Source organism: Haliaeetus leucocephalus, unplaced genomic scaffold (genome assembly GCF_000737465.1).
Source record: "Haliaeetus leucocephalus isolate CR32 unplaced genomic scaffold, Haliaeetus_leucocephalus-4.0 Scaffold340, whole genome shotgun sequence".
NCBI lineage: Eukaryota > Metazoa > Chordata > Aves > Accipitriformes > Accipitridae > Haliaeetus > Haliaeetus leucocephalus.
This window is the reverse complement of record NW_010972776.1, coordinates 3686206-3713763: the sequence shown is the minus strand read 5'-3', so window position 1 is coordinate 3713763 and position 27558 is coordinate 3686206. Positions and strand designations below refer to the sequence as shown.

At 39.0% G+C, this 27558-nt stretch overlaps 1 protein-coding gene across 1 annotated transcript in view; it reads right to left on the bottom strand.

The window, feature by feature from the left end:
* Positions 1–3568: 3568 nt before the first annotated feature.
* Positions 3569–27558, bottom strand: part of DACH2 (dachshund family transcription factor 2) — a gene marked incomplete at its 5' end in the record, with an annotated part of 315957 nt that continues 291967 nt past the window's right edge. The window contains 5 exons of the mRNA XM_010572538.1: positions 3569–4445; positions 14267–14332; positions 17386–17529; positions 21527–21674; positions 22207–22352. Of these exons, the coding sequence (XP_010570840.1) occupies positions 4408–4445; positions 14267–14332; positions 17386–17529; positions 21527–21674; positions 22207–22352 (542 nt within the window). The remainder of the gene's footprint in view (positions 4446–14266; positions 14333–17385; positions 17530–21526; positions 21675–22206; positions 22353–27558) is intronic.

Sequence of the window (27558 nt, the reverse complement as noted above, 5' to 3'; positions counted from 1 at the left end):
TTATTTCAATTGATTTCTTTGATGTACAAATATAAAACTGTAGTAATTCATAATTCATCTATAAATTCATCATTTAAAAAAATACTTTTTTCTCCCCTTCCATCCCAGCTTCAGATCATCAAAGACGCCCTTATTTGCAGACAGAACTAAAGTAAAAATGTTTATTAATAGTGATTTTACTAGTGCCTAAACATTCGTAGTATGTATAACAAATGACGATAGCACATGACCCGGCTTTAAAAAACCCTCTGTAAATTCCTTTCCCTCTCCCTCCCTCCTCACCCCAGCAAGGAACAGCAGCGCAGGCAGGATGCTGCGGTACCGCAGCAGGAAGAAGCAGCGGGAAAGTGGCAAGTCTTTATATCAGTATTGCTGCCAAAGGTAACAGATCCTCAGCCAAGGCTGTGAATTACCACGCTTGTAGTTTAGGGCTAAGGCTGTGCACATGCGCGCAGACACGCAGGCACAGGAGCAGTTGTGGAGATCAGCTGAGGCCATGAAGGAAATTCGTAACAATTCAGGTTAGCCCACATTTTGTCATGTTACCAAAAATATTCTGTAAATAAATATATTAATGGGCCACTTACTTGTAGATAGCAATTACTTAAACCAGCGTTCAGCTTTTAATGCACAGCCATGCATTTCTAAAGGATAGTGTTCTCGCTGTGTATTACTATAGATCCAGATTTTAAATTGAGATTGGTCACTATTGATTCTGTTAGAGTTTATTATGATAGCAGTCTGCATTACACAAGATTCATAAAATTGCTGAAATACATCGTCCATTAACTTGCCTGCATTTAGCCAAGATCACCTTGTGTCCAGCTAACACCAACTTCAGTGGCATAATGCCATTTCAAAGGCAATTTACAAATGAGATGCTTTGTAGGAAAGCGGAGCCATCACAGGAGCAGATGCAGAGGGGCTGTGGGTGCTGCACCCCAACCTCGACAGTGTGTCCCCCTCTCCAGCCTGCAAACCCCCATCCCCAGCCAAGCTTCGGGCAGCCCGTACGCTGCATCAGAATGGGGTTTCAGCGTCCCTCTGCTCCGCCACTTTTAGGAGGTGCTGAGGACGTGGGCACAGCCAAAGTCCTGCTGCTCTCAGGCATTTTTATTTGAAAAAAAGAAAAAACCCCAAACTCCCAAAGCCAAAACCTCAAAGAGGTGATGTCCCTCTTGGGCTACCAGCACTGTAGCCAGCTGGGGCTGTTCAGCTCCCTGCCTCAAATGAGGAGGAGCACGGTGAAGGCTGAATTGCCTCCTGCCCTGCTCTATCCCTGGGCTGAAGGCTACGGGTTCTCCAAAGCTCTCCTGCTGAGATTGTTCCACTGTTTAAAAGACCAGATAACCAAGGAAGGTGATAACTGTAGCTGAATGTGAATTGCGTCCATGACAAATTAAAAAAAAAAACCTCAACATTGCCTGTGTTTGCTGTGCTGTACCACCAGGCAGGAATGAGATCATGGGGTTACGCAGCTTTCTCAAAGCAGCGCGCACTGACCTGTGCTGGACATGGAACCCCAGAGGACAGGGAAGGTTACTTTCCTGGTCTTTATAGCTTGCTTTTACGTAGGAAAGACAATTAATTCTTCCCTTAGACTTGTCTTCTCCGAGTAAACAATCCCATCTCCTTTGCCTTTGAATGACAAGAGACCTAGAAAATACGACAAGAAAGCAATTTCCTTATTTTCTTGCCTTTTGTGCTCAGTTGCAGTGCCTGAACTAGACAAAGTCTACACTGAGGCTTTTTATGCTGCATGGAGGGAAAAAAGAAAAAAACACGTGCGGTGTCAGCCCTAATCCCCGACCGCCTGTGTGTCGGGCAGGCGAAGGACGTACTCCGAACCGCAGCGCTGCAGTAGGTGAGTGTTGCCTGGTGGGAAACGGCTCCTCGGCTGTACGATCACCGTCCCACATTTCATACTGCGGCAGTCAGAAACGATGACGTACTCGTTTTTGGGTCAGTGTAATCCATAGCCAGATCCCTATGCAGGAAGGTGTCATTTGGAATATTACTAAGAGGAGGATAGGAAGTAAAATGAAAAAAAATAAAAATAAAAATCTGTGCTTTTATATGAACTATTGAGTTGCAATTGGCCAAACCTGTTGCTTGTTCTGGCTTCAACATGTTTCTGTGACAGAAAGTGTTAGTTACAAGTGTGCACCTTAGGCTGAGCTGACACATAAAAACCTCAGGCTCTTGATTTGTCCGTATTTCTCAGGAGCTACCTAGTGAGGGCTTAAGGACAGATTCAGTCTCTGAAGTTTATCAGTTTCCTACATCTCGTTTGCCAGTACTTTGACATGTAAAACTATTCTGGGAAGGGCAAATTAAAAATCAATGATGTGCTCATCAACCCAGTATCAATGCAGCCTTAAGAAATGTAGATCAGCCATTGAGGAAAAAAGTGCTAAAATAGCCTTTATGGAGACTAAAGAAAAATGCAGAAATGCTACCATTTCAAAGACTGAAATATTTCATTACTTTAAGTCTTTCTAAAAAACACATGATACTGGGTAACTCATCAAAGAGCTCTCTTCAAAATCTGCAATTCATAGGAGTGATACCAGAGTTTGGTCAATCAGTCAGAAATGCTGCAGGACTGTTTCAAGTCCTTTTTAAAAATAAGATTTAGATATAAGGTCCAACCCTCATTTCAGAGACTCCCAATGGAATAGCAACTAAAATTAATAAATAGTCAAAGGTAGAATTTAAGTTCAAGTGCTGCAGTTTTACTCACACATGAGCTTTTATTAAGAGTGTGGAAGGACTCACAATTCCCAATGCTCCCGTTTCTTTCTATCAGCCAATATTTGATTGTTTGATCAGTGGCAGTGTGATTAATGCAGTTATTAGAATGCTTGCTATAAAAATAATATGGAATAAACCATGTTTGTACATTGGAAGACTACTCTGATAATTAGACTGATCACCTGTAAACAGAGGCCAACACGTTTTCTTGAACTGACACTTGGTTAAGGTAAGATTTCTTTCAGGAACAAAAAAATCAGATTATTCTATTCTGCTGTATTACAGAGCACAGTCTGAAGCTACACCTTGTAAGTTTGCAAAAGTCTCTTAACCAGAAAAAAAAATCTAGTGATGAAAATAAAAGAAATTTTGAACGCTGTACATGTATAGATAGTAGTATACATAACCATAGGAAATATAATCCCCACAGATGCATGTAAAGTTTTTTTAAGTGACAGTGATTTCATTCAGGGTATGTGTGTGTGTAAACATAAGTATGCTTATATAAACATGAGTTGATAAGTAAATAAGCACTGTGCCTTTGACCCATGAATGAAAGTAAAGAGCTAACAGGTGATTACTTAATTCCACTTGACTCAAACCAGCTTTTAGTCACATATTTTGAGAAAGGAATGTTTCACTTGCAAAGTTCAGAATTTGGAACATACAATAATTAGAAAAATGTTTAATACCAACCCACCCCTTTATTAAGTAATTTCTTCAAGTATTTTTAATAGTGCAAAATATTGTTTTGCATTAGTACAGTAACTATGGGAATTCACAGTCAAAAAAAAATCTTAAAAGATTTCCAAAGTCAAACAAAAAATTTTTAATACTGTATTTTTAGCAAGAACATTTTTAACAAAGAATGTGTACTTTAACTTAATATGGTACAACAGAGAAACCATACTTAAAAGTTTCCATTATCTAACACTCTACTGCATATTCATTTTTTCATCTTAAAAGACCAAAAGCCAAGCTGAACTGAGCATAAAAAAAAGCATCAATTATAATCCTCATATTACGTCAGCTATTAGGGTTTAGCTCACACTTTTGAATTGGTCATCTAATGAAAGGACAATTTTTACATCATTCTTTTAAAAAATGTACACACATTTCTTTTTAAAACGTAATATATATCGAGTATCTGCTTCAGTAAACAAAGCTTAATTTATAAACACAATCGAAACAGCTCCATGTTGAACAGTTTCAGTGATAAACTGGACTTGTATGATGTACAGCCAGTGAGGACCTTTGTGGCTTAAAATCATTGTGCCATTGCTATACAGTAATAGCTACCTCCTTAGGGAAAAAAAAAAAAAAAAAGTTCTTTTTGGGGAGGGAAGGGGGAATAATTCCTGTATGTGCTTAAAAATACTAAAACTCCTTTCTATCTCCGGGGACCTAAAAATGATCTGTTGCAACAGGCTTGGTTTGGTATGGTAAGCTTGTAAAAAGTCTCAATATTTCTTAATACGGCAGTTTTCGATGCAGCAACAGTAAATTGCTTGAAATTGTCCTTCAAGTTTCATGCTACAAATCCTGTTCTTCACACAGTACTGAAGGCATCAAAGGTTGGAAGGGACGTTTTTCATGAACTATATAGTCTTCAAATAGTGGTCATTATACATTTTTCAACAATAGGTGTTTTCTTCAGTACATAATAGTAGGTTTGATGTATGTTCTGTTTTCTGGAGGAAAAAAAAGGAGAAGAAGAAAGGTCAATTACACAGTTACACGATTTAGAATTAACTGAAACTTAGGTGGGTTTCCTTATTTGTTTGTGGACTTTGTTTTTCTCGGGCCAAGTTATCAGAGGTACAAGTGATATCAACTATCCTCCACGTGGGTATGGTTTGCACAGGAGAAGGAGGCACGGGATGACGAAGCCCTCGAGAGGGACCATTATGCAGAGACACGAGCCGGGCTCAGCGCACTGAGCGCCTTCTAACCCGGTGGGACAGGTGGGGGCACTCCGCTGGGCTAAAAACCCACCAGCCCTCTTTCCAATGGTGCTTGCCAGCCAGCATCTGCTGAGTAGAGGCTATAAATACTTTCATTTGGATTTTCTTCCTTTACTGCATTTGCTTTTTAATTGAACACTCATTTTCCTTCTTTTTTTTTTCCAGAAGGCAGCCTGTGTTGTATTGCATGCCTCCGTAAGACAGACGGAGTAACATGGCATCAGCTTTACAACATACCATTATTACATGCACAAAACCTTCTAGGGAACAGTGTGTTAAAACAAAATTGCACTGCATTAAAGAATGTAATAGAAGTAAATCAATATCTGTTCTTGGAAAACTGCTCTTTCATTCAGAAACCACCACATTTTTTTTAAAAATTGTTTTTCTTTATTTAGGGAAGCAAGTAGAAAGCCACTTATTTCCGTCATAAAAATATTCCTAGTTATAGTACCTATGAACTGTGATTTTTCTCATTAAGCAACTCCTTTAAGCCCAGAGGAAAAATAAATATTACAACACCCACAGAAACTAAAGCTAACAAGAATCCATATTCTTGTTCATTATACAATGAATCATGAATCCACCCAGCTAAACCCGCAACTACTGATCTTGAAGATGATAGCAAAATGATAATATTGAGAAGCATTTTGTATAATGTTGACATCTATCCCATTACTGTTTTACATATGCCAATACCGAACACTCATAAGGAAAGAACAAGTATTGACCTGCTAACTGACACTGATCCTTGGAGCAATCTCAAAGTTTGCCACATTTCAATTTCAAAATGCATTTCAGCTATAATATGAGTGATTTATCATTTAGCAGTAGCTGTCAAAGTAACCTCCTAGATAAAACAAAAACATCTGGAACCATAAACAGAGGAGAGCAGTAGCTGAATTTTAATCCAAATCTGACATGTTCACTTCATTAGAAACAGGAAACAGCTAATTAGTAATTGAATGTTTCATGGTTTTAAGGAGGCTCAGACTCTCCAAACAGAGATGATTTAGTATGTATTTTGGATGTAAACAAGAATAAAGATCGGAAGAGCCAGGGACATAACATCTCCGGAGGAACGTTTGGGAGCATGGGAACCTCTGAAGAAGTGACTAAAATTAGTTTCAGGCCTTTGGCCGATTAAAATTATTGTCTTAAACTCAGTGGGGCAAATACTAAAGCCTGGGGAGGGCGTAAGCAGAAATACAAATATTGAACACTGTGGGTTTTGTTTGGTTCTTTTTTTTTTTTTTGCTTTTCTCCTTTTGGCTATTAGGAAGTTGCACATGACTTCTTCCCATGGCAGGCTGTAGGTGCTCTAGCCTATACTAAAAAGTTGTACTTCTAAAAAAAGATAGCCACTGACAGAATCTGCGGGTCGGCATGCCTGCCCTCCAAAAATCATAGCAATAGTCTTTACAGGCAGTCCAAAAGACTGAAATTCTGCCACAGCGTGCTTCTCGCGAGCCAGTAACACACCAGTTCTGCGTTCTGCACAGCGGCAGCCAAAGCGTTACGCGTCCTGGGCGGCTCAGGCCCGCACGTCTCCTCTCCGTGAGGGCCTGGGCTCAGCGCCCACGCGTACAAAGGGATCTTCCTGCCTGACCACCTACACCGCGTGGGAGTTACGGACGCGCTCGGTCAGTTAGTCCCTGTAATACCAAGGGAAGTCAGCAGAAATCAGGTATGTAACTTGCTACGGAAATGGCCGCCGGGGGTGGGCTCCGTCTTCTGCTACATGTTTGGTATTTGTACAGACAAAGACAGTAAGACGGAGACCACAAACGCGCGCACATTTACGGTGCTGCATTTGGTGACATGGGCTCTGTCTGCAGAGAGGAGGGGAGGAATCTGGATGTGCATTCAAGGGAAGAGTTGATTTGTCAAAGATGGGATCAGTAAGGATCAGTAATGTCAGTTTCTTTAATTCTTGGTATTTTTATTGTATTTTAAAAATTATTTTTCAAACTAAGGTAAGAGGTGGTCATCAAGGGTACTGTGGGGTGAGGGACTGACTTCTTTAAACTTTGAAACGGGTTTCAATTTTTCCTTCCTGCTCCCTTTATTTCTCAAGGGAAGCTCAACGGAGGTATCTGGAATACCTGTAAGAGAGAAAGTAAATGCCAAAGCTCAAGCACAGTGCAGCCACCCAGGAGATATTATTGATCAGTAAACAGAAAGTGCACAGTTAAATATTTCCTTTTTTATAAAGCTCTCAATTATTCTCCAGGAATTAAAATACTTTTTTGTTGCTGTGCAATAAACTTAACTCCATGGTATTAACAACGTCATACAGCAACCACCTATGAGGAATTAAAGTGTTAGGAGCATCTGTGCTACCACTTATATGTGAAAGACAATGCGATGTTGTCAAATTCATCTTTCTGAAGAATATTCACCATCCCCTCAGTGTAGCTGACTGCAAGCTACACACCATTTTACAGCGTTTTACTGTATTATATAGCAAAGATTTGAATAAATCTGTGTGCAATAAATGTATTCTTTTATTAGGTTTATCCCTTAATCAAATATTCATTTATGTGGGCTTCATTCTATTAAAAAATGAAATTATACAAAGGTGAGCAAAAGCGTAGATTTACAGTAGTTTAAAGCCTAATCTCATTCTCTGGGGGTAATATTGACAATATAAAAACTGTATAAATGATATTCCCTAACACTAAAATATGCTTATGAGCCCCTTGTGCATGTTATACTGCTTTACAACCTACAGTGAAATGCATGACTGGCTTAATAAGCAAGACATTTAGAAAGGATTTTTTTTCTCCTTCACAATGTATAAGACAAGTAAAGATCTCACAATTTCTCAGTGAGCCAGAGCCTATGTTAATAATTGTAATTTTCCCTCAGGATGGTGTTGTCTTCCCTGAGTTGTTAGTCCAGGGTATATGTTCCTCTCTTGCACTCTCTTTTGGCAACAGTATTATCGTTTGTCTTTTCCTTTCAAGGTTTTAATGTGTGTATAAAGGACAAATCCAAAAGCAATAATTATCACCTGCATATTTATTCACTTTTTTTTTTCCCTTTCCTTTTTTCAGCCTGTTCAGCATCTCTGAATTTTCTGAATCCTTTGTGAGGCTTTGTTTGTAATATCTTTGGTTTTAGTTAGTAATTCAGCTGTATTTCCATAAAAGTACTTTAAAACAAAACTTCCATGTGTACCCTCAAAAACTTGCATAAGGAAATGCGCCCCAGTAACGCCGGTGAGCAAATCCAGCCCAGGAAGGGGAGCGACGCAGCGGGCTACCTGCCATTAACCGACACAGCTACAGCTTGGGATTGTTCAGGTAACTTTAGCACACTGTAAATTGGAGGAGAAAGTCATTGGAGGAAGGAAATTTGGGATCTGCTACATAATAAGAAAACAAGGATAAATCTGTTGTATCAGTAACTGTAAATTATTCATGCAATTTAAAAAATAAACCCCAGCACTACATGCTGCAGGGAATATGGGTAGCAGAGATGAAATAATAAACTGAAAATCCCTCTTTGCCAATTTAGATGAAGGAGGAGTTGGGAGTGCTGCTAAAACAAAGGTTAGGCAGAGCTGAGACGTGGCTGTGTTTCTGCAGAGAGAAGAGCGGCAGGAGGGAAGACCTGTGTGCTCTCGGAGGCTTTGCGCAACTCCTACTCGAGGGGTTGAATCAAAGAGTCTCACATGATACCATGAGTGTGCTGGACAGGAGCGGAGCCCTGCACCCTTCCTAGGCTACGTAAACAGTCAGCATTTCAGGTAGATCAAGAGCCAGGCTGAGCTTTGGATGCAGCGACACATGGAAAATACAATGCTGTAACAATAAATCTAATGTGCAAAGCTGGGGCTAATTAGTTTGAATCAGTCTCTTCTTTTGCAGAAAGAAAAAGAAAAATCAGAGAACAGTTTGCTTCTGCTGGGGATGATATCCCTCAAAAAAAAAATCTCTTTCCCTAAACCTCTTAGCAAACAGGAGTGCTGACTGTTGTGGAAGGAAGCTACACCCTGGCCCCGGCTAGCGAGGTGAGGACCACAGCAATTACGAAAAATGCAGAAAAGAATCCCTTCACTACCATGAAAAAAAAAGACCTGGCCTGCAGCCAGTTCTCATGTTTTTGGGCTCGTCATTCAGCTGAATGACAACAGTGGGTAAAACTGACTTCTTTGCCTCTTCATTAGCTGTCCAGCAAAACTTTTCCCTTCCATTTATCTATCTGTAAATATTTTCCAAACTGAGCAGTGAAAGAGAAAAAATAACACACCATGAGCAGGGCTTGGTTTCCTCTAGACTCAGGGACAAATGTGGACAATAAATGCTGCTCCTGAGAGCAGCAGTACTAATGAAGTTGGTTTGCTTTCTTCTAATCCCCCGCTCTTTCATATCGCCTCTTTTCCACCCCTGCAGATGTGCACTCTCTGATGTTGTCTAACGCTGGCTGAGCTGATGAGCCTCCCTGCGGGGAGCGGTACCCGACCTCTCCTCCCTGCGCGTCCTCACTCCCGCAGCAGGCAGGACCTGGCACCCGACCCTTCGGCGCTGCACGCTCCTCGACCTCCTGCATTTGGGCTTCCTTCCCCACTTACTTTGTGCTTAGGACTACTGAGTCGACCCTGTCAAATATTTCCACATCCATGTTCATGGACTCAAAAACTTGCACATTAAATAGGATTTCTAATAAGTAACAGTAGCCGAGGACCAGAATATGTTCACTGAATACAAACTATGCAGATGCTGGATTACTGTTGTCAGTTTTAGTAGACAGGGAGGTAACATAGTGGTTGCTGCTTAGGAAATATTCAAGCCTACTGACACTGAATTATTGAATAAATGTTTCAGCCCTTTGTAGGAACAGAAAGGTACGGACCTTCACACTCAGCAGTCTCCAGGGGAAACCTCTGCCCACCTTTTTGTTTCCAGTAAATCACAAAATCTCAGCTTCCTCCCTCGTATGTGCGTGTGTACGTGCTTACCGAGAGAGAGATACTCGGAACACCACTGCGTACCAGAAGTAGAAATAACACTGAGACTAAGATCAACGACACTGTTATTTTTAAAGCCCTGCAATTTGTATCACCAGCAGGCGAGCCATGTAGTCAGTTAGCGCAGTAATCTCCTGGCTAGTTACTAAAGAGGGCCCTTTTCTTGGTTAGCAGCTAACGAGACGGCTTTCAGCAGCGTGTGGCCGCTGTGTGCACGGATGTGACAGTCTGGTAATTGCACACAAACTTCAAAAGAGTTCTTCTAGAAACACTGCAATATGACACAGCACAAGGTAACTGCTAGACGTTTAATAAGTCAGAGCATCCAGAGACAGAGAACTGCTTGGACAGGAGGAAGAAGAAAAGGCCTAAGATTCAAACGAAGACAGCGAAGATCTTGCTCACAAGGAAAATACCAGGCCTCTGCTTAGTTTCTAATCACAGGTCTTGTCTTACACAAAATTGCAAGTGCTTGAACATTTTTTTCAGTGAAAGCAAGACCAAGACAATAACAGTGTAATTTCCAAGACATTGAATTTGTCTCTTACAGTTGTAGAGTACTCTGAAATTCCGCAGCATCACTGGGTTTCAGTGGATTGCAGCATTTGCAGGTATGATTTGATACAGTACCAAAGTTGTTAAACGTCTTAAAAACACTACCTCTCTCTTTTCTGTCCCCCTTGCACCCTTTTTACCATAGGCTGGATTTGAAAGCTGGCTGGTTATATCAGAATATTGGAAAAATATAGCCCAGTTTTCTAAATAATAAGAACCAAAATGCATTCCAAACTTCCAACAGTCCTTCATCTTTGGCAAACAGATAAAAATAAAAAGTTATTCACGGTAACTGAGAGTTTTTGTGCTAAATCTCTGCCAGGTTATTTCACAAACAAAAGCAGCAGCAGCAGCCGCCCAGTGTCACCCTCCTGTTGCAGGTACAGTGAACCACATTTCCTTTGAACCATGTTTTCACCTCAGGAAAGTCTGTCTGCTATGCCGCTGCCTCCTTCTTGAATTTTAGAGTCTTTTATTTTTTGTAAATTGTTATCATCAAGTATTATGGTAACATCTATTTTTTAAAATTTTAAGATAACATTGCTTTGCTGATTGTTCCAATATCCCCTAACAATGAAATATAGTAATACAAAAGTTAACTAAGGTATAAACATGCAAAAGGAGAAGTCTCCCTGCGATCATAAAATGATGTTATTTTCTGTTCAGCAGTTCATGTTACTGCTGTTCATGCTAATTAATTAAAGGAGCTGTTGCTGTAATGTGCAAACAGGGAATCTGAGAAACTGAGAGGGCTTTTAGGTCTCGGAGTGAAGTTAAGTCAATCTGGGCGCGGGCAATCAAATGTAATGAAATCACTTGTCAGTGCTAAGCTTGCAAAAACTGTGAAGTTTGACTAGGGAGTAAAAGGATTATAATTAGATTTCCAATAGGATAATAACTAAATGGCAGAAAGCAGTAAAGAGAAAATATTACTTTGTTAGCTAATGGTGCTGCTGTTCGGTTTTAGTTTTTATCAGCACACTTGTAGTTGTGCTAATTTAATTTGCTTTTATCAGCAAAAATGCACTACTCGAATGGTACTTGAATGTCATTTGCAAAAATCATTGATCTGAAGGTGCACTTAATGACACCCAGTATGTTTATTTTATGTGAAACGGAGATTGGTTGATAAAATGGTTGATGCACTATCTTGCTGGCCCACAAGTGAGTTATGGAAGCAAGGCCAGAAGGGTATCTGTGTGCATGCATCACCCTCTCCTGCACCGCTCAACTATGCAGGGGCCTTCACGACTCCAGCAACTCTTACTTTTCCGTTCTGTCAGCTGAAAAGCTTCTCTCAGTTCAAGCTATGCTGGACTAGAAGATCACGTATACAGAGGATGGAGGTATTAGACTGTAAAGTTCAAAAAAGTTTCAAGTCTCGTCTGCACAAAATTTCTGTTCAATTAATATACAAAGCAAAGAGAAAATGCGTCAACTACATGGAAAAGATTTACAGTGCGGATCAGAATCCCAGTATATGAACAGCTTGTGTTAATAAAATAATTTTAAGAAATGAGCATAAGACATGATATGACTTAATCACTGTGAAAGGTGGCTGCATAGTATTTTTGTAATTTTCCTTTAAACCGTCTTAAGGAGATACTGGCAGTGAAACTAATTGAATTTCAAAGGAAAGGCGCTGTGTGAATGATAGATTTCTGTCCAGCAGAGCTATTGACAACAGAAGAAGAAAGGTCTGCATTGATGCTAAAGCTTTTTTCTGTGCAATAGAGAGAGATTTTGGAAGCTTGGAAACAGCTTTGTATTAGGGACATGTGTTTTGACCCTTCCTCCTCCCAGGGCCCAAAAAACAAAGGCAGCAAATGAAGGGGGCAATGAGGGAGTGTGCTCAAATTGTTAAAGACGGCAGCGCAATAGTAGCTGTCAAGTACAAAAATTGTAATCAAAGGAAAAAAGAATAAAAAGATATTATAGTATCAGCATAAATAAAAATGAAAGAGATGGTGCCACAGGACAGAAGCACTTTGAAATCTAAACAAGCTCTATAGAGAGCTCTTCAGAAACCTTTTTATCAGCTGAGAGTCCTTAGTGAAAAACTGGCTAAACTCATCACACGTTTACGTATGAACAGGATTACCGCACCAGAACTGTCACAGAAGTCAGCGTACACTGTCATTCATTACTGTGGTGAAGAGATGCTTTGCCATTGAGGAGTACAGGACAGGTTTAAAACGTCTACTGCGCAAGTCACGTTCTGCCTTCACAGAGGGCCACCAAGCTCAGAGATACTGAACATTAGTGGATATCCAGTTCTCCCTTTCTTCAGGCTTTTAACCTGAACAAAAACTTCATGATCCAAACCCTGTTAAAACTAAAGACTGATGTAGTTGGGATCAGATTAAAAAAAAAAAACAAACACAAAAAAACCCCCAACCCAAAAACCAACCTGAAATAAAAATCATAAAATCATGAGGTTTTATTGTATATCAATAGCCTATAGGAAGTACAAGAAAGTTCTCTTAATTCCTTCTGCTAAGTAAATGGTTGTTGGAAGTGGCTATGCATCACTTTCCCCACAGTTATTTATAATCATTTTTCATGGGAAGACTCACTTGAGCCAACTGTAACTTTTTTTCTTCAATTGAAAATTGAAATCCACTTCTTTTTTTACTAGATTCTGTCCAGATTCAGCTTTGACTCTCAGAATCTTTTTGGAAGAGCACTGAGCACTCATCTCAGCAGGTATCATAAATAGATCAGAACCATTAAGAATATTTTGCTTGTCAAATTTAAATACATGTGTCCCAAGTGCTTATCCTATATTTTGACTGTTTCTGGCAGTAATGATGTTCCAATTGCAATATTTAGAGCACGATTCTAATCATATGTGTACATGTATGTACACACGTTATATGTATATATCTGCATTACAATAAAGTTGTGATTCTCCTTCTATGTAATACGTAGCATATGAACCTAAAATCACAAAAAGAGACAGCAGTAAAAATATTTGAAAGCTTTCCTGTATAGATGACAGATGGATGACAGATGCATACCAGAGGTATGCAAAGTCAAGCCTTTAACAGTTGAGAAATGCTAGAAGTTATGTTTGTATCTATAACTGTACTGCAGTCCCTCTTCTGTCTACACAGAAGGGGACTGTCTTTAGTTACTTCAACACAGATTATTTTTTGCACATTACCGTTACATGATTCAGTAGAAAGGGTGGAAGTGCTCTAAGAAGCAGCAGTTATATTGAAAGAGGCAGCTGTCTCCAAGCTGCTATAGCAGCCAGCGCAGAGCTGAATGGTGTGTAATGAATACAGCACAGGGTTGAAGGGAGAATAAGGTTGGTTTTATAGAAAACCAACATTACAAAACTGGACTTTCTCCAAAGTCAAGAGAATTTCTATGGTCAGATTGCTCAGATCAGATTTGACCACGGATTTTCTGGGTGTCTCAAACAGGCTTCCAGTGGTAATGGATACAACCCCTAAGATCTCTGTATCTCGGCTCCCCTGAATGACGATTACACAACTCCCTTACTTCACACGCCTATAGTCAGAATGCATTTATTATTCTTTGGGAAGCACTCAGACAATAGATGCATGTTCTGTATTTACAAACAGTCACTGAACAGGGAGGAAAATGGAGCACTGTACAATTGCTCATAACATGAACATGACTTTCTTTTTCCACCTACAGTTTATGTATTTTTTGAAAACACCTATGGTCTTGATAGCTAGGTAAGAATCAGAGGTAAAACATTTAAAAAAGATAAATCATATGTAAAATCACTTTTGAACTAAGCACATATATCTCATAGCTAAATATGAGTTTCCCATGCCTCTATTTAAACAAATTTAATTTCTGGTCTTGTAAAGTACTGATCTTTCAAAGGTTTTCTTTATTGAGCACAAAACCTAAATGAAGTTGTGTAATTTACATTTATCTTAAAGCAGAAAACAGAGACAAAAACTATTCTGCATTTCATTTAATTTTTAATATGGCTCATGGTGAACATGTATGTGATGGGATGTGGAACATACTGCACCTTGCATTGCTGCACTGTCATGTTGGGTTCCGTTGTGTTCTATTTCCATATCTGGGATTCCAGCATCTGAAAGATGTGACACTGAAGATTAATGCATTCCCCTTCGCCCTTCTCTCATGCATCTTTCGAAAAATATTTATAGCAAACTAGGGTGATCTCCAAGTTACACGGTCTTGCATAAAACATTTGGTCTTCATGGAATTTTCAGTAGTAAATTGTTTCCAAAATGTGCAAACATTACTGGTCTCACAGTGAATTATTTTTAACGGGCTTCACATTTGTCTGACGATCAGATAATAACCAACACATGATATTAATATGTCTGGAAAATTCTCTTGGAGAATGAGGGCATCTGACATATGAAAAATAAAAGTTGAAATTAAACTGTTATAATATTAAACTACATTGACTCTCCTGGCCATATACCTGCAAAAGTACAGAACTAAAGACTATAGCCAATGCCAGTCAACACGTTTCTGCGTATCCGTTGGTATGAGTGCATGTTACAGATAAGGACTGTGCAAATTCCATTTAGAAGACTCAGGTCAGGATGTTGTAAGCATGCACCCAAAGCAAAATGACATATGTGGTATTATGTGAAACGTTTCCAGATTTCTGAGAAGAGCCTTCCAAAATGGATTGTGCTCTTTTTTCCAAGTTGAGAGAGAGTCTCATAATGATATGCACTTTTGAACTATTTAATTCCATATTGATAATACCTCTGTATGCACAGTCCTTTGGGGTGGGGGCGGGGGCTCAAACACCCCAGGGTGTTATGATAACAGATGCCATTATCCACCTTGTGCCAACAAGGATTAGCATGAAGGGTATGTGATTTGAATCTATGGCACCTCAAATCCTGCAGAAACATCTGCTTCCCTTGTAACACAGCACTTACTTAGAAATTACAGCAAGAAAAAGACCCACACCTGAAAGGGAGCTGCGTATACAGTTTTGAAGTTTTTCTGTGTAGAAGCCTGTTCTGGACTTTCTCGAACAGAGAATAACTGTACCGTTGCTTTCTTTCTCAGATCACTTCAGTTGGAGTGTCAGTATCTATTGCAAAGATGACATTTTGCTGGTCACCCTACAGCCTAACCGAACTCTATGTCAAAGCAGGGCAACCCATTAAAGTATAGTCCATACACAGAAGAGTAATATGAGTAATATCTCAGTAATATATGTGTAAATGAAATATATGTGATGTATGTATATGCAGCCCTGTAAATATATACGATCAAATGAATAATATTTTCACGTATACAATTTTTTTGTATAAAATTACAAGTGACTGCTACCACAGAGAGTTTCCCTTATTCAGATTCCCGTTTTGAAGGGAAGTTCAGGGCACTGGTCTATTAATCTAAAAAGGTTCTTTCTTTTCAAACCTCCTAGAGTACATGTTGTATATACGTAAAATGACAAAGTCATCTGTAACTAATAACAGCATCTGTTAAATGAGACAGACTGTCAGAGTTAAATTAAAAATATTCAGAATAGCCCTTCACATTTTGTTGTCATAAAATTGTACCTGCAATTAAATTGTGGATTAAGATGCTAATGAGCTACCTGATTTGCATGTGCAATCAGATTAGCATGTAAATATCAGCTTCTTGCAGGCACTAACATATATATGACTACCTGAGTGCGCCTGCAAATCAAAACGTTAGCAGCCAGGCCCACAATAGCAGATGTAAAGATCTGTTAATCACATTGCTGGCATGTTGGTACCCTTTAATTTGTGGCTTGCAGAACTGCTGAGTACTCCTAACTGTCGTGCAAGCGGCAGGTGCTTACCAGCGATGGCAGAATCTGGGTGAATGACCTTACAGAACATAAGGATTTTAGTTTTTTTCTGACATTCATCTCAAGGTGCTGGCTATGTCTGTGGGATCCGATCTGGGCGTTTTTCTGATCCAGCGGAGGTGGTGGAAAAGGTTTCTGCTGGCTCTGTCCACCCACTCTCCCCTGGGTCATTGTCCCTTACCACAGCGCAACTGCAAGCTGTATATCCATGTCTGAATCACCACCGTTCACTGTCAGTACATCAGAAACGCCAGCCAGTTCCTGGCTGCAGTGATATGCTGGACTATAAAACCCAGCAGATGAGAATGCCTCTGAAAGATGTTGCTCTCGTACTTAAAGAGTTTATATCTCTTAGGTGCTCTAGATAAATCACAACTCGCAGTCCATTGCAGAGTGTTGCAGCGGCAGTTCACGCAGACAGGCTTGCCCTAACTGTAAAAAACAGTTTGGGTAGCCCTCACGACTGAGAACTCAAGACAAGCTAAAGTCATTATTTGTACTCAACAGTTCAGGCCGTTTTTGCAGTCTGCTTATGTTATTATGGCTCGGTTGCCAGCAGTGCCCGAAGCAGGCAGCACAAAGTTAACGCAAAGACTACATGACACACAAACGCAGCAGAGGCTGAATGTAACTCTGATTCATGAGCCTCTGCAGAGACTTCGGGGTAGGGACGCACAGACTGAACCTTAGCTACGGAACCTGAAATGAATTAAAACTCAACTAGGTTCAGTCTTAGATTCAAACCAAAGCTCTAAACTTTGGCCAGAACCACATTAAGCAAGAGAGGCAAATCCTCCCACTACCCAAAAACATAATCACCCTGTTAGGAGATTAACTGATTTGTTTTTGTTTCACAAGAATATTTGGGAAGTATTCAAAACCTAGTCAGCTCTGAAAGCTGATACATATTTAACAAACTTCATAGGTCCTGAGGCTGAGCAAACTTCAGCCAAACCGCTTTTAAAATGAAGCTCAGCAGTTCTAAAAACGAATCTGCTGGGAGAGGAGAGTTCAGAGAACCTTATAGGAACCAAATTTCACATTGTCTTAGCTGGCACTGTAACAGATTTCTCTGGTAATATATTCAGCATTTCTTGTCATGTCTGTGTAAACTGCTCTGTCTGTTTCTCTAGTTGCAGACTTACTTTTTTAATTCGTGACCCAGAGCACATGGCCTGAAATAGATTTTTTTATTATTTCAGGAAAGGATTGTGGCTTTTTATTCTGGAATTTGCTTTGTGCATCATCTTACTTTTTTTCACTCAATTAAACATCATTTTAAGCTAACTGTGAAAGGCCAACTAAGACATTACCATTTAACATCCTGAGACCGTCACCTGATGTGGCCTGTTTCAGTGCCTGTTCCACTTGTTCTCTTCTCTTTGATTCAAATTCCAAAGCCTCCTGCAATTTTCTCTTTGCCTTTTTTTCTTTCTTCAAGCGTTTCTGAATTGTTGCTGAAATGTAAATATATTGTAAGAGTAGCTGTTAAAGCACAATTAATATATAATGGAGACAGTAAATGAGTTTATGTTCAATGTCCAAGGGCCCAGTTCTATCTCGAGAAAAAAAAAAAAAAATTCTGGCATGAATCTGATATAAAACCAAAAAAACCTGCAAGCCATATCCTGCAGTGAAACAACGAACAATCTGAAAGGGCTTTAGATCTTGTTGAAGATCTTAAACCTTATTCTCACCCTGGAACAGCCCCATGGATTTAAGTCTCCTGACCAGAACCTAAGAGTCTCGGAGCCAGCCCAGTGGTTCCTGTCACACGGACCTCACCACCTGGGACTAAATTCCAGCTACAGTTCTGCAGAGTTCGGATGAACAGATCATTGGCTTAAACTAATTTCTAGCAACAGCAGCAATGTACATCCTCGGAATTAAATAAATCTCTCTTCATTCTAACCTTTTCCCTTGATGCTGAGAATTATATTGTACCCTCCTCCTCCTGTAGTTTTATCTAGAAAGATAATCCAAACACACTGGTTATGTCTTCCCTGACCGCTCTTCATGGATGGAGGAAGTTTTCTGAATGTGTCAGAGATTTGGTTTTAGTTATATTTCCTAACAGTAAAAGGAAATGAAATTTATTTCTGCAGGCAAACTGTCTGTGTGCAGTGTTGGAGAATCTGAAATGTCATACCAATGGGGTAGAGAGTGAAATCCCATGGAATTAGGTGGTAATTTTTTTGTTAAAAATGGAGCAGCAGTTGGGTTAATTTTGAAGCAGAATAACAAGAACCACCACCCAAGATAGAAGCCAGGCATAACGCTATTGAGAAGCTGGGTTAAGTGGGTACGCACTCAGATGAAAGATCAAATGCATAGAGAAGGGGTATGTACTGAGTAACGTTGAGTACATTCGCACTTCATCACTAGTGGGAGAAAAAAAAAAGAGGGAAAGGCAGAGAAAGGAGAGAAACAAAAAAGCATTGGGTGTATGTTGAGAATCTCCGAGAGAAATTAAAAGGGAATTTCCCAGGTAGGAAGCAGGTTGAAAACAAGCTTGTAACACGGGTAAGTAAATCAAGTATATTCTCTTCATTAGCAATTTCTCCTTCTGACTGAAGCACTCCATGAAACGCTGTACAGTAGCTGGCTGTTTGGACTTAGAAGAGGTAACAATGCAATAATACAGCGCTCCTCTACAGCTTTGTGTTAGATCTCAATGCACTTTACAGTCATCTTCGCTCTTTTACAGACAGAAAGCAGAAACAGTGCCTTGACAAAGATCATCCACAGGCCACTGGTACAGCCATGTAAGATTTGGCAGAAAATAGAAGTATTCCTGACTAATCTTAGCCTTAAACCTAACTATACATAAAATTAAGACTATAACTACAGAATTGTACAGTATTAATTGTAGCCAGGTGATCAATATCTTCACTGGGAACTGCTGACATAGGCTACGATTGTATTTCCTCACCTATATAAATTCGAGCAATAAAATGCACCTTTTAAGCCTTTTCCTTTTCAAACCCTGGATCTTAATCCCATATTTAACCTTATTTTTCACCAGCACCAGGTTATCATTACTTGGGCCAGAACTACATCTAAAATACCCACCTCTGCCAACAACAACCCTTCCTGTGCTCCTGCTGGCTAACAGACTGTCCTTATTATCCTTATTAAACTATCTTTAATGGGCTCTTACACTTGTTTTTTCACCAGTGCTGCAAGAACACTCTGTTGTGTCTCTTCTTTGTATGACCTGCGCCTCCCTTCCCTGGTTTAAACTGCGTGGTAGGATCTCTACAGGCCCATCACCACACTTCTGCTGAGCGTATCCTCCGGCCAGAAAATACTCTCCTTCTGGGCACAGCTCTTGTTCCAGGAAACCTGCAGTCAGCTGGCATGTCTGATTGGCATGAGGAAGATCAGTTGGACCAGAGGCTGATGCCCACATACTTCCTCAGAAGCAGCAGGAGAACATTTTTAGCAAGCTCTGAAAGGGGTCAGAGACCACTTCCACAGCATACCCCAGCTCATCGCAAGGTGCTGCATTTCCACCACCCAGCGCAGCCTGTGCAGAGGGTGGAAGAATGCTTTCGCACTGTGCTGCTTCAGTTCACGTGTGTAGTCAAACTCCACAGAGCAGTACTTAGTCCCGTGGATTCATTACGGAATCAAACATATGGAGAAGCGATGGCACTAGAAAAGGCAGGTAAAACTAAAAGACTAAAAAGAAATTGAGCTTAAAACATAAATGCCCTTTTAAAATTACCATCTATTTTAGAGTCAGGTTTGCTAGCGTGTACACTCTGACAAATATTGCTCACAAGTATTGTTAAAATGAAAGTTGAATTTATACAAGCAGTATTTTGCCATCCATTTTATTTAGTTGCTTCTCCTGTATGTTAGATACCTGTGAATTTCAAATCACAAAATATTGTTAGAAAATTTACTAAAAAACCTGAAAAGTTTCTGGGAAAATCCACAGTATTTACATAACGTTTTGTGACCGCTTGTTCATCTAAATCCTTATTGACTTTTACACATCTTTCTGGATTTGTGAATGCTCCAGTCAGGGGAAAAAAAGAAGAATACCATTACATGGGAAATTTCTGAGAGACTTAATATTAATGTCAAAATGTGATCTGCAGAACATAACTTTGGAAAATTGAGCAAACCATATGAAAAAGCCTATCTCTGACTTTCTATGATAATAAAGATGTGCATGTGGCGATGACATGAAAGACAAACAATTCTGAGGATATTGATTATTGAAATTCTCTTTTGAGCCAGAAGCCAACAAAGCCTGTGAATGGCTTAAGGCTTTTGTTGACTTAAATGTGACTCAGGACGTGCATAGTATGCTGTTTGCCTACAGGGAGATAAGTTTTGTTTTATAAAAATACACCAGTCTCATCCACACCGCGACTGGGGTGATGCAGCATTTCTGAACAGCCACTGCAATTTAACAACTTCAATAGTATTTACTGACCCTTCACCACTTGACTTAGAAGTGCTCTTCTTTGTTGCCTCTTACCGAGACTTGGTCCTGCAGACAGCTCTGTTCTACACACCTAATTTCAATTCGAAATGCACAGGAAGGTAGTACTTGGCACCTACATTTTTGGTCTTATCTAGTTTTATCTTTCTGATTTCATGGATGTAATCTAGAAGTAGCTTTTGGCACATAAAGTACTATTCCTCTCCTTCAGACGGAGATTTGAATTTTAAAAAGAATACTGCCTTCTTTGCAATATCACAGCGAAAAATTCAGATTTACCAATTTAATTGCCTATTATTATCAAAAGCTTCTAAACAGTCATGGTTTTGTCTTAGAAGGCCCCATATGGGGAGTTCTATTGTATCTCACTCTTCTGATGGAAAAAAAAAAAATTATCTAGGGTTATTTGCTTCAGATCTTGCACTTGGGTAGACAATTTCTCATAGTTCCATCTATTTTGTTGCACTGAAGTTATCTATGAGAAAAACTAGCCGACTAGCACCTGAACTACAGAAATGTGGGCTAGATAAGTAGTAAAGTAATGAAAAAAATCACCTAAATACCCAAATTACGGACACACTATCTTTCTCACAGTAAGACTGATTCTCAATGCTTGGAGAATAACAGCAGAAAACAAAAGAAATTAAAGCTGTCAAATGAAGAAATCGGGCTGGGAATACACAGGTGGAGTGGTAATAATACATGCAAAAGCCATGAAACCGAATCAGCTTTCTTCCACAGAACCTGCCAAAACTCTCTGCAGCCAGTTGCCCTCCAGGAAATAATCCTTCAGTCACTGTTCTGTCTGCTTACGGAAAAGTGTGCTTCATTCTGTTTTTATTAAATTTAAATCTTTCATTACCAGTGCTAGTCCACTGCTGCATTACACTGAAGTATGAATGTCAGTTAACTCCGAGTCCTCAACAGCTCCAGCTGGAAATGCCAAAGGGTTATACATTTAATAGATATCTAAACTCCATTTTTCATTCACTCACCTCTGCTTTGCAGCTCAGCTGTGAGTTGCCTTTCCAAGCTCTCTCTTAGTTCTCTCTCTCTACAAAGCTCCATCTTTAACTCTTTCTTTTCCTGCTGTATCTGCTTTTCCTGGACTCTTGCATTGTCCACAGCCACCTTCAGCAGGCCCTAAAACACACACAAATGTAAGATCTGAAAATACCATTTTCTTTCAGCAGTGACAAAATTCATCCATTTGTTTCTTTTACACCCTCCAGGAAAACAGAAAAATTAAAAGCAGGAACCTATAGGGGTGGAATGCAACTGGGCATCTGAAGTAGCTAAATGTTATGTATGCACAATTTTGTGGCATGGAATCATTCAGTATAGCTTTTGCTAATTCATCCTACTGATGTGGTTTATTACAAACTGAGTGCCATATCATTGCTGACCTCGATCAACTGCAGGGAAAAGCAAAAGAGGAATAATGAGACTGGTGAATTTTAATATGACCATTATTGCCAACTATTAAGTCAAATAGACAATGTATGAAACCCTTTCACGATTGATAATGCCAGATAGTGGAAACCTAAGCATTACATTAAATAAAAGAAATTAGAATTGCAGATATAAAATAGTTTCTGAAACTTTTTAAAGAGATTGAAAAAGAAACACATTTTATCTATCATGACATAGCCTGGGCCTATAGAGAATAATTTACCTGAATGTTGGTTAATAGTGTTTCTACTGATGAAAGACCATCAGCAAAAAGAAATGGCGCCGGAAATCCAGGAGGCAAGGCCTGTCCAGCCAGTTGGACTTTATCTAAGGTTGGTTTCATTATTGGAATGGCAATTTGGACCTCTTCTGTAAAGATAGGTTTAAAAGCAACATCAGAAAGCATTGGAAATATAGGTAGAAGTAATTTCTAGAAACTAGCATTCCGTTTACCTGGAAGTCAAAATACAAGCACATTAGTAAAATTGACATTGTTTCAGTCTTTGGGCAGCTGTGACTGTTGCTAAGGTAAGTTTGCAAAATAGTACAGAACAATAATAAATATACTGAAGCCTATAATGCAGCTGTAATAGAGTATAGACTATTATATCTCAAATTCTACAGAATTATACTACAGAATTATAACAGTATTACGCAGTTCATTAAACCCGAATGTCCTTTCTTCATTCTATCGTGTTTGCCATTCTGTGATGTGCGTTTTTTGTTGCTATAACCTTGACAAAATTCTAATCAAGAAATGTATCGCTTCTCTTTACTCCTTTAAAGTTATCCTTCCCATACTCAGCAGTAAATAATCTCCACTGAGTCATCCCCTCCTGCTTAGCTAGCACCAACGCCACATTGTCAGTAAAGTGTCGGTGCAGGTTTTCTTAACAAGTACCTTGCTACCGTCAGCCTTTTTAGTCACGGGCAGTGGCCAAAAATGCTTTGCTGAGTTATCGCTACCGAAGGTATGAGGAGAGCTGGGTGCCTGGGGGTCTTGGGAGCGGCCGGGGAGGAGAGGGTGCTCCGGCACAGGCCTCGCTCCTGCGATTTACTGCGCAGAACTAGATTGATGCATCTCTTACAAATTGGAGAATCGGGACCTGGTGGCTTCCCCTTCACTCCTTGTTTCAAATAGATCATGTTGTTATAGATCAAGCTGTGCACAGACAGCAGACACGTGTATCCGGAAAGAAACAACATTAGGAATTATTTTTCAAAAATCCTTTAAATTTTGTCATGAATCAGTACTATCACCAATGAACTCACATTTTTGAATAGGATAATTTGAACATATTTTAGGACAGTAAGTGTACCACCTTCTCTCAGATCCCTATGAGTACTTCTTCCCCACGTATTCATTTTAAACACCAAGTTAATTGCTGAAAACCACAAAATTAAAATCTACCAGTCTTTAAAGCCAAACTCTGTATGTTTCTTTTACTCTGAAATCTTAAAAAAAAATTTCTGTGTAATATTTCAGGGAAATCCAGTCTATATATAGTATGTTCCTGCACTTGCAGAAATCGTGAAGAGTATCTTCTCAGCAATTGCTTTTTAGTAAAGCTTGCAACTAATGTATTGACCATAAGTTCACGATGCGTGTGTTTTCTAAGGGCAACAGTCAGTCCTGATAGTTTCATTTGTCAAGTGTCTTGGTCATATTAAAGCCAGGATGTACAATTAGACCATATCATATTCAAAAGGCCTCCTTCTCCCACCTCTCATTAAAAAAAAAAAAAAAAAAATTCAGGAAGAATCTGACAACAAATTAAACCACAGTGTCCCTCCAGCAGTACTATTATCTAGTTTAACAAACTCCAGGAGCATCTATTGAGCAGCAAGCACTTTTTGCTGTGTTTCTGAAAGAGACCTACTGACAACGAACATGAAGCATTAGCAGTTTTCAAGTATTCTTTGAAATCTCTGTTTAGGGAGTATTTTGTTTTCACTGTATGAGTTCATTACATGGAACATCTTCATAACGATTCTTCAGGACTAATAACAACAAAAGCCAGTAACCTCTACACATCTTCGTAGCTATCATTTTAGAGCTGTATTCATGTAATTTAAATGATCCATTTAAAAAAAACCAGCTCCGGTAACATACTCAGACCACAGAGTTTGTGCTGATTCAGATACACCATTTCTCATAGTTAAATAACTTATATCAGTGGCAGAGTTTTTAAAATAAACTGGTTAGTTGTTGCATAGGATGCTACACAGAAATAATATATAAGCCACGGAGTCACAAAAGACTAAACAGAAGTGGCATTTGAAAAAGAAAGTAATACATGAAGTATGCATAACAAAACTATAGCTGCTTTAAAATCTCTAGAAATCTCTACATTTTGGAGATGAAAGGAATAACATTAAATTGGCTGAAAGGAAAATTACTATTGACTGTGAAGACAGGTTGCATGGTCTATGGTTTGTAATGTTACTGTACAGCAGATTGAAGTTTCAAAATAGTATTACTCTTCTTTAAAGAGATAGACACAGCTAAATTAGGTGCTGCTTGCTGCAGTGAGGATCAAATGCAAAAAGAATCATATTTCATCAGACCTAGTCAACACCAGGAAAATAAATAGAAATATAAGAGGTATGCAGGCAATGATTCATTTTGATAATCTGGCCCAAGAGAGACACATAGAGACAGCACACAGATCTAAGCTTCTACCAAAAGACAAATAGGACACAGAGGGTGGGAATTGGGATGACAGTGTAGCAGAGGTCACATCGATTTTCAGCAGCAGTTTTCACACAGATGAGATAACCCTGGACTCTATTTGGCCCATTGTTCATATCCTACCTGTCCTAGAAGCAATAAATTTCCAAGTCCCAGAAAAAGGGCAGTAAAGAAGAAGGATTCTACTTATGACTTCTTATGATTAAGTTTTTGTGCTAACCAAACATGCTTTGCAGACCAAGGTCACATTGCATGTTAAAGTCTGTAATAGCTGAAAACTAGAAGAAGCATATTATGTTTTAGCGTATATGGGTGGAAACTGTCAAACCATTCATCATTTTTTTTTTCTGATTGAAATCACACTCTGCAAAGATGAATGATAAATGCATTAGAAATCTATTTCAATCTTGTAATAGGTCTTCACATCTGAATGGTGTCTACATCTTGCCCATATTGTGAATAAGTGCACAGTTAGGCAGAAATTTATTAGCTAGACTTGAGAAATCATAATTGGTAAAGCAATTAAAAATGGCATGTGTTGGAAGCATTTTTTGTGGACTGTATCAAATGCATCTCTTTAATAGACAAAAAGATGTTGATTTAAGCATTTTGATTTTAAAGAACACTAAAAATGTAAATGCTAGAAGCTGCACTCACACATCTAGTACAACAGAATAAGCAAGAAATAAAGCTAGGACAACTACAATCTAACCAAGGACACAAACAACCTTTCTATTTATTGAAGCAAAGTAGGAACTACTTTTATCGAGCTTGTTTGTTAAACCTGCCATGCTTTATAATAGCATTCAGGAATCCATTTAGAGTGCAGTCTTTTTATTTTAATTTCTAGCTGGCATCCAGATGAATAGACGAAAGCAAGAATTATATTGCTGAGAAAGAAATACACAGTAAACACTAACAGTGAATGGAATATTATCCCAGGAAAGCACATGGAAATCTGCTAGAAAGTTTCTTGTTCTTAATTCAATAAACTGAAGTATTTCATCTTCTGTCTTCTGCCTAAGTTGCAGAAATAGGGATTGGAAAACGAAGCATCAACCTACGGACTAAACGCAGCACTGGGAACACGAGTAACGTGAATTGCTCCCCGCATGACAGTGCATGGCCCAAACCAACAGGCAATTTTATTTGCCAGCTGGTTTATATTCTTTCAGAAGGCATGCTTTTAAACCCATCATTCATGTACCTGATACACTTGACATGTCACATCCCTCTCAAAACAAGGCAGAAATATTAAAGCTACAATTTACATCTTGCCTAACACTAGTTAGACCACCAAGTTATTTCTCCACATACACTTCAAAACTTTATCTTTCTGGAGCTCTATAAGCATTATTCACCTCCAGCAGCTTATAGAATATAACTCATGCATAAAATAAATATGTGGCATGTGGAGAAGAGAGTATCAATTTATTTGAAATTTATAATTATTAATCTGTTACTTACTAACCAAGACATCTAATATCAGAAAGCCTTCAGCCAGCATTAGTAAGACAGTTTTGGACACATGTCAGCATGGCAGCTGGGTCACTCCTTTTCCCTGCCCATAGCATACAGTTCAGAAACCTAAGGGATGAAATAGTTTATTGCAATTCTAATTCTTTGAGCTTCATATCTGAGCGATGGGGATTACATTTAATGGTCCAGAGTTACAAAAGAACAGCCTAGATACTCTAATGGACCTTTTTGACTTTTAATAAAATAAAATAGAGGATCTGCAATATCAGCTGGGTTGTATGTGCTACTCATCTCCGAAAATAAAGATACATTTTTATTTGAAATAGCATTATTTGCCCAAAGATCTTACAGAATCATCTAAACCGACGTATCTTTATAGTGGCAAGACATCCCTTGACCTCCACTTGTATATCTACTTCACAACAACAGTGATAAGCAGTGGTGTCCAAACATGGCTATTTTGACAGAATTAGGGCCCAAATTCTAATTTTTGACTGCAAAAAGCAGTTTTCCAAAAAAGTGAGACTTCCTATTTTAATTTTAAACCATGGCAACTTCTGTCTTGCTTAACTGGAAACTAGCAGAATTTTTTTCTTTTACAGTAACATAAGTATGAAAAACCTGTAATCTGAAGCATGGTTTATTTCAAATATTTTGTATACGTAAGTCTCCAAGGACAGGGTTCTGTCTTCAGTGTCTTAATAACTCTGAAAATCCTCCATAAACCTCTGCCTGCCGCCTTCTCTCTCACTCATTGCTCCTCTGCCAGGAGCTGAGCATTTCTGTTCATCAGTGAGAAAAGAGATACCTCCTCCTAACCTGGCACCAATCAGACTTAGAAATTTACTGCTTTAACCTTGTGATTCAGGTGCCAAATTTAAAGTCACTGCTGTTTTTCTTAATTACAGTCCCCGAATGAACAGGGTCAATGAATGCAATTGGGGAGTAGCTGATTAATCCAGTGCACTAGCTTTAAATCAGACTTTATTTCATTTTCAAATGATTGATACAACTTGATAGCACACAAGCATTTTTCACTACTGAGCTTTGCCATAAAGAAAACTTCACTTTATAATAGTATCTAATCATTATATATACATTTCCAGGCTGCCTTAAACGCTTTTGGAAACTATCACAAAACAGTAATATCAACTATGCTCTGCTTCATGGTATCCACATCCAAGCTAGTCCTCACCTAAGCACTCTGAAATCAATTGATTTTGTCCTGAAGAAGTGTTTAATAAAACCTTTTCATTGTTTTCAACACAGGGGGAAAGAGTAGACCACAGAATCATAGAATCGTTTAGGTTGGAAAGGACCTTTAAGGTCATCATTGAGACCAACCATTAACCTAGCACTGCCAAGTCCACCACTAAACCATGTCCCTAAGCACCACATCCACAC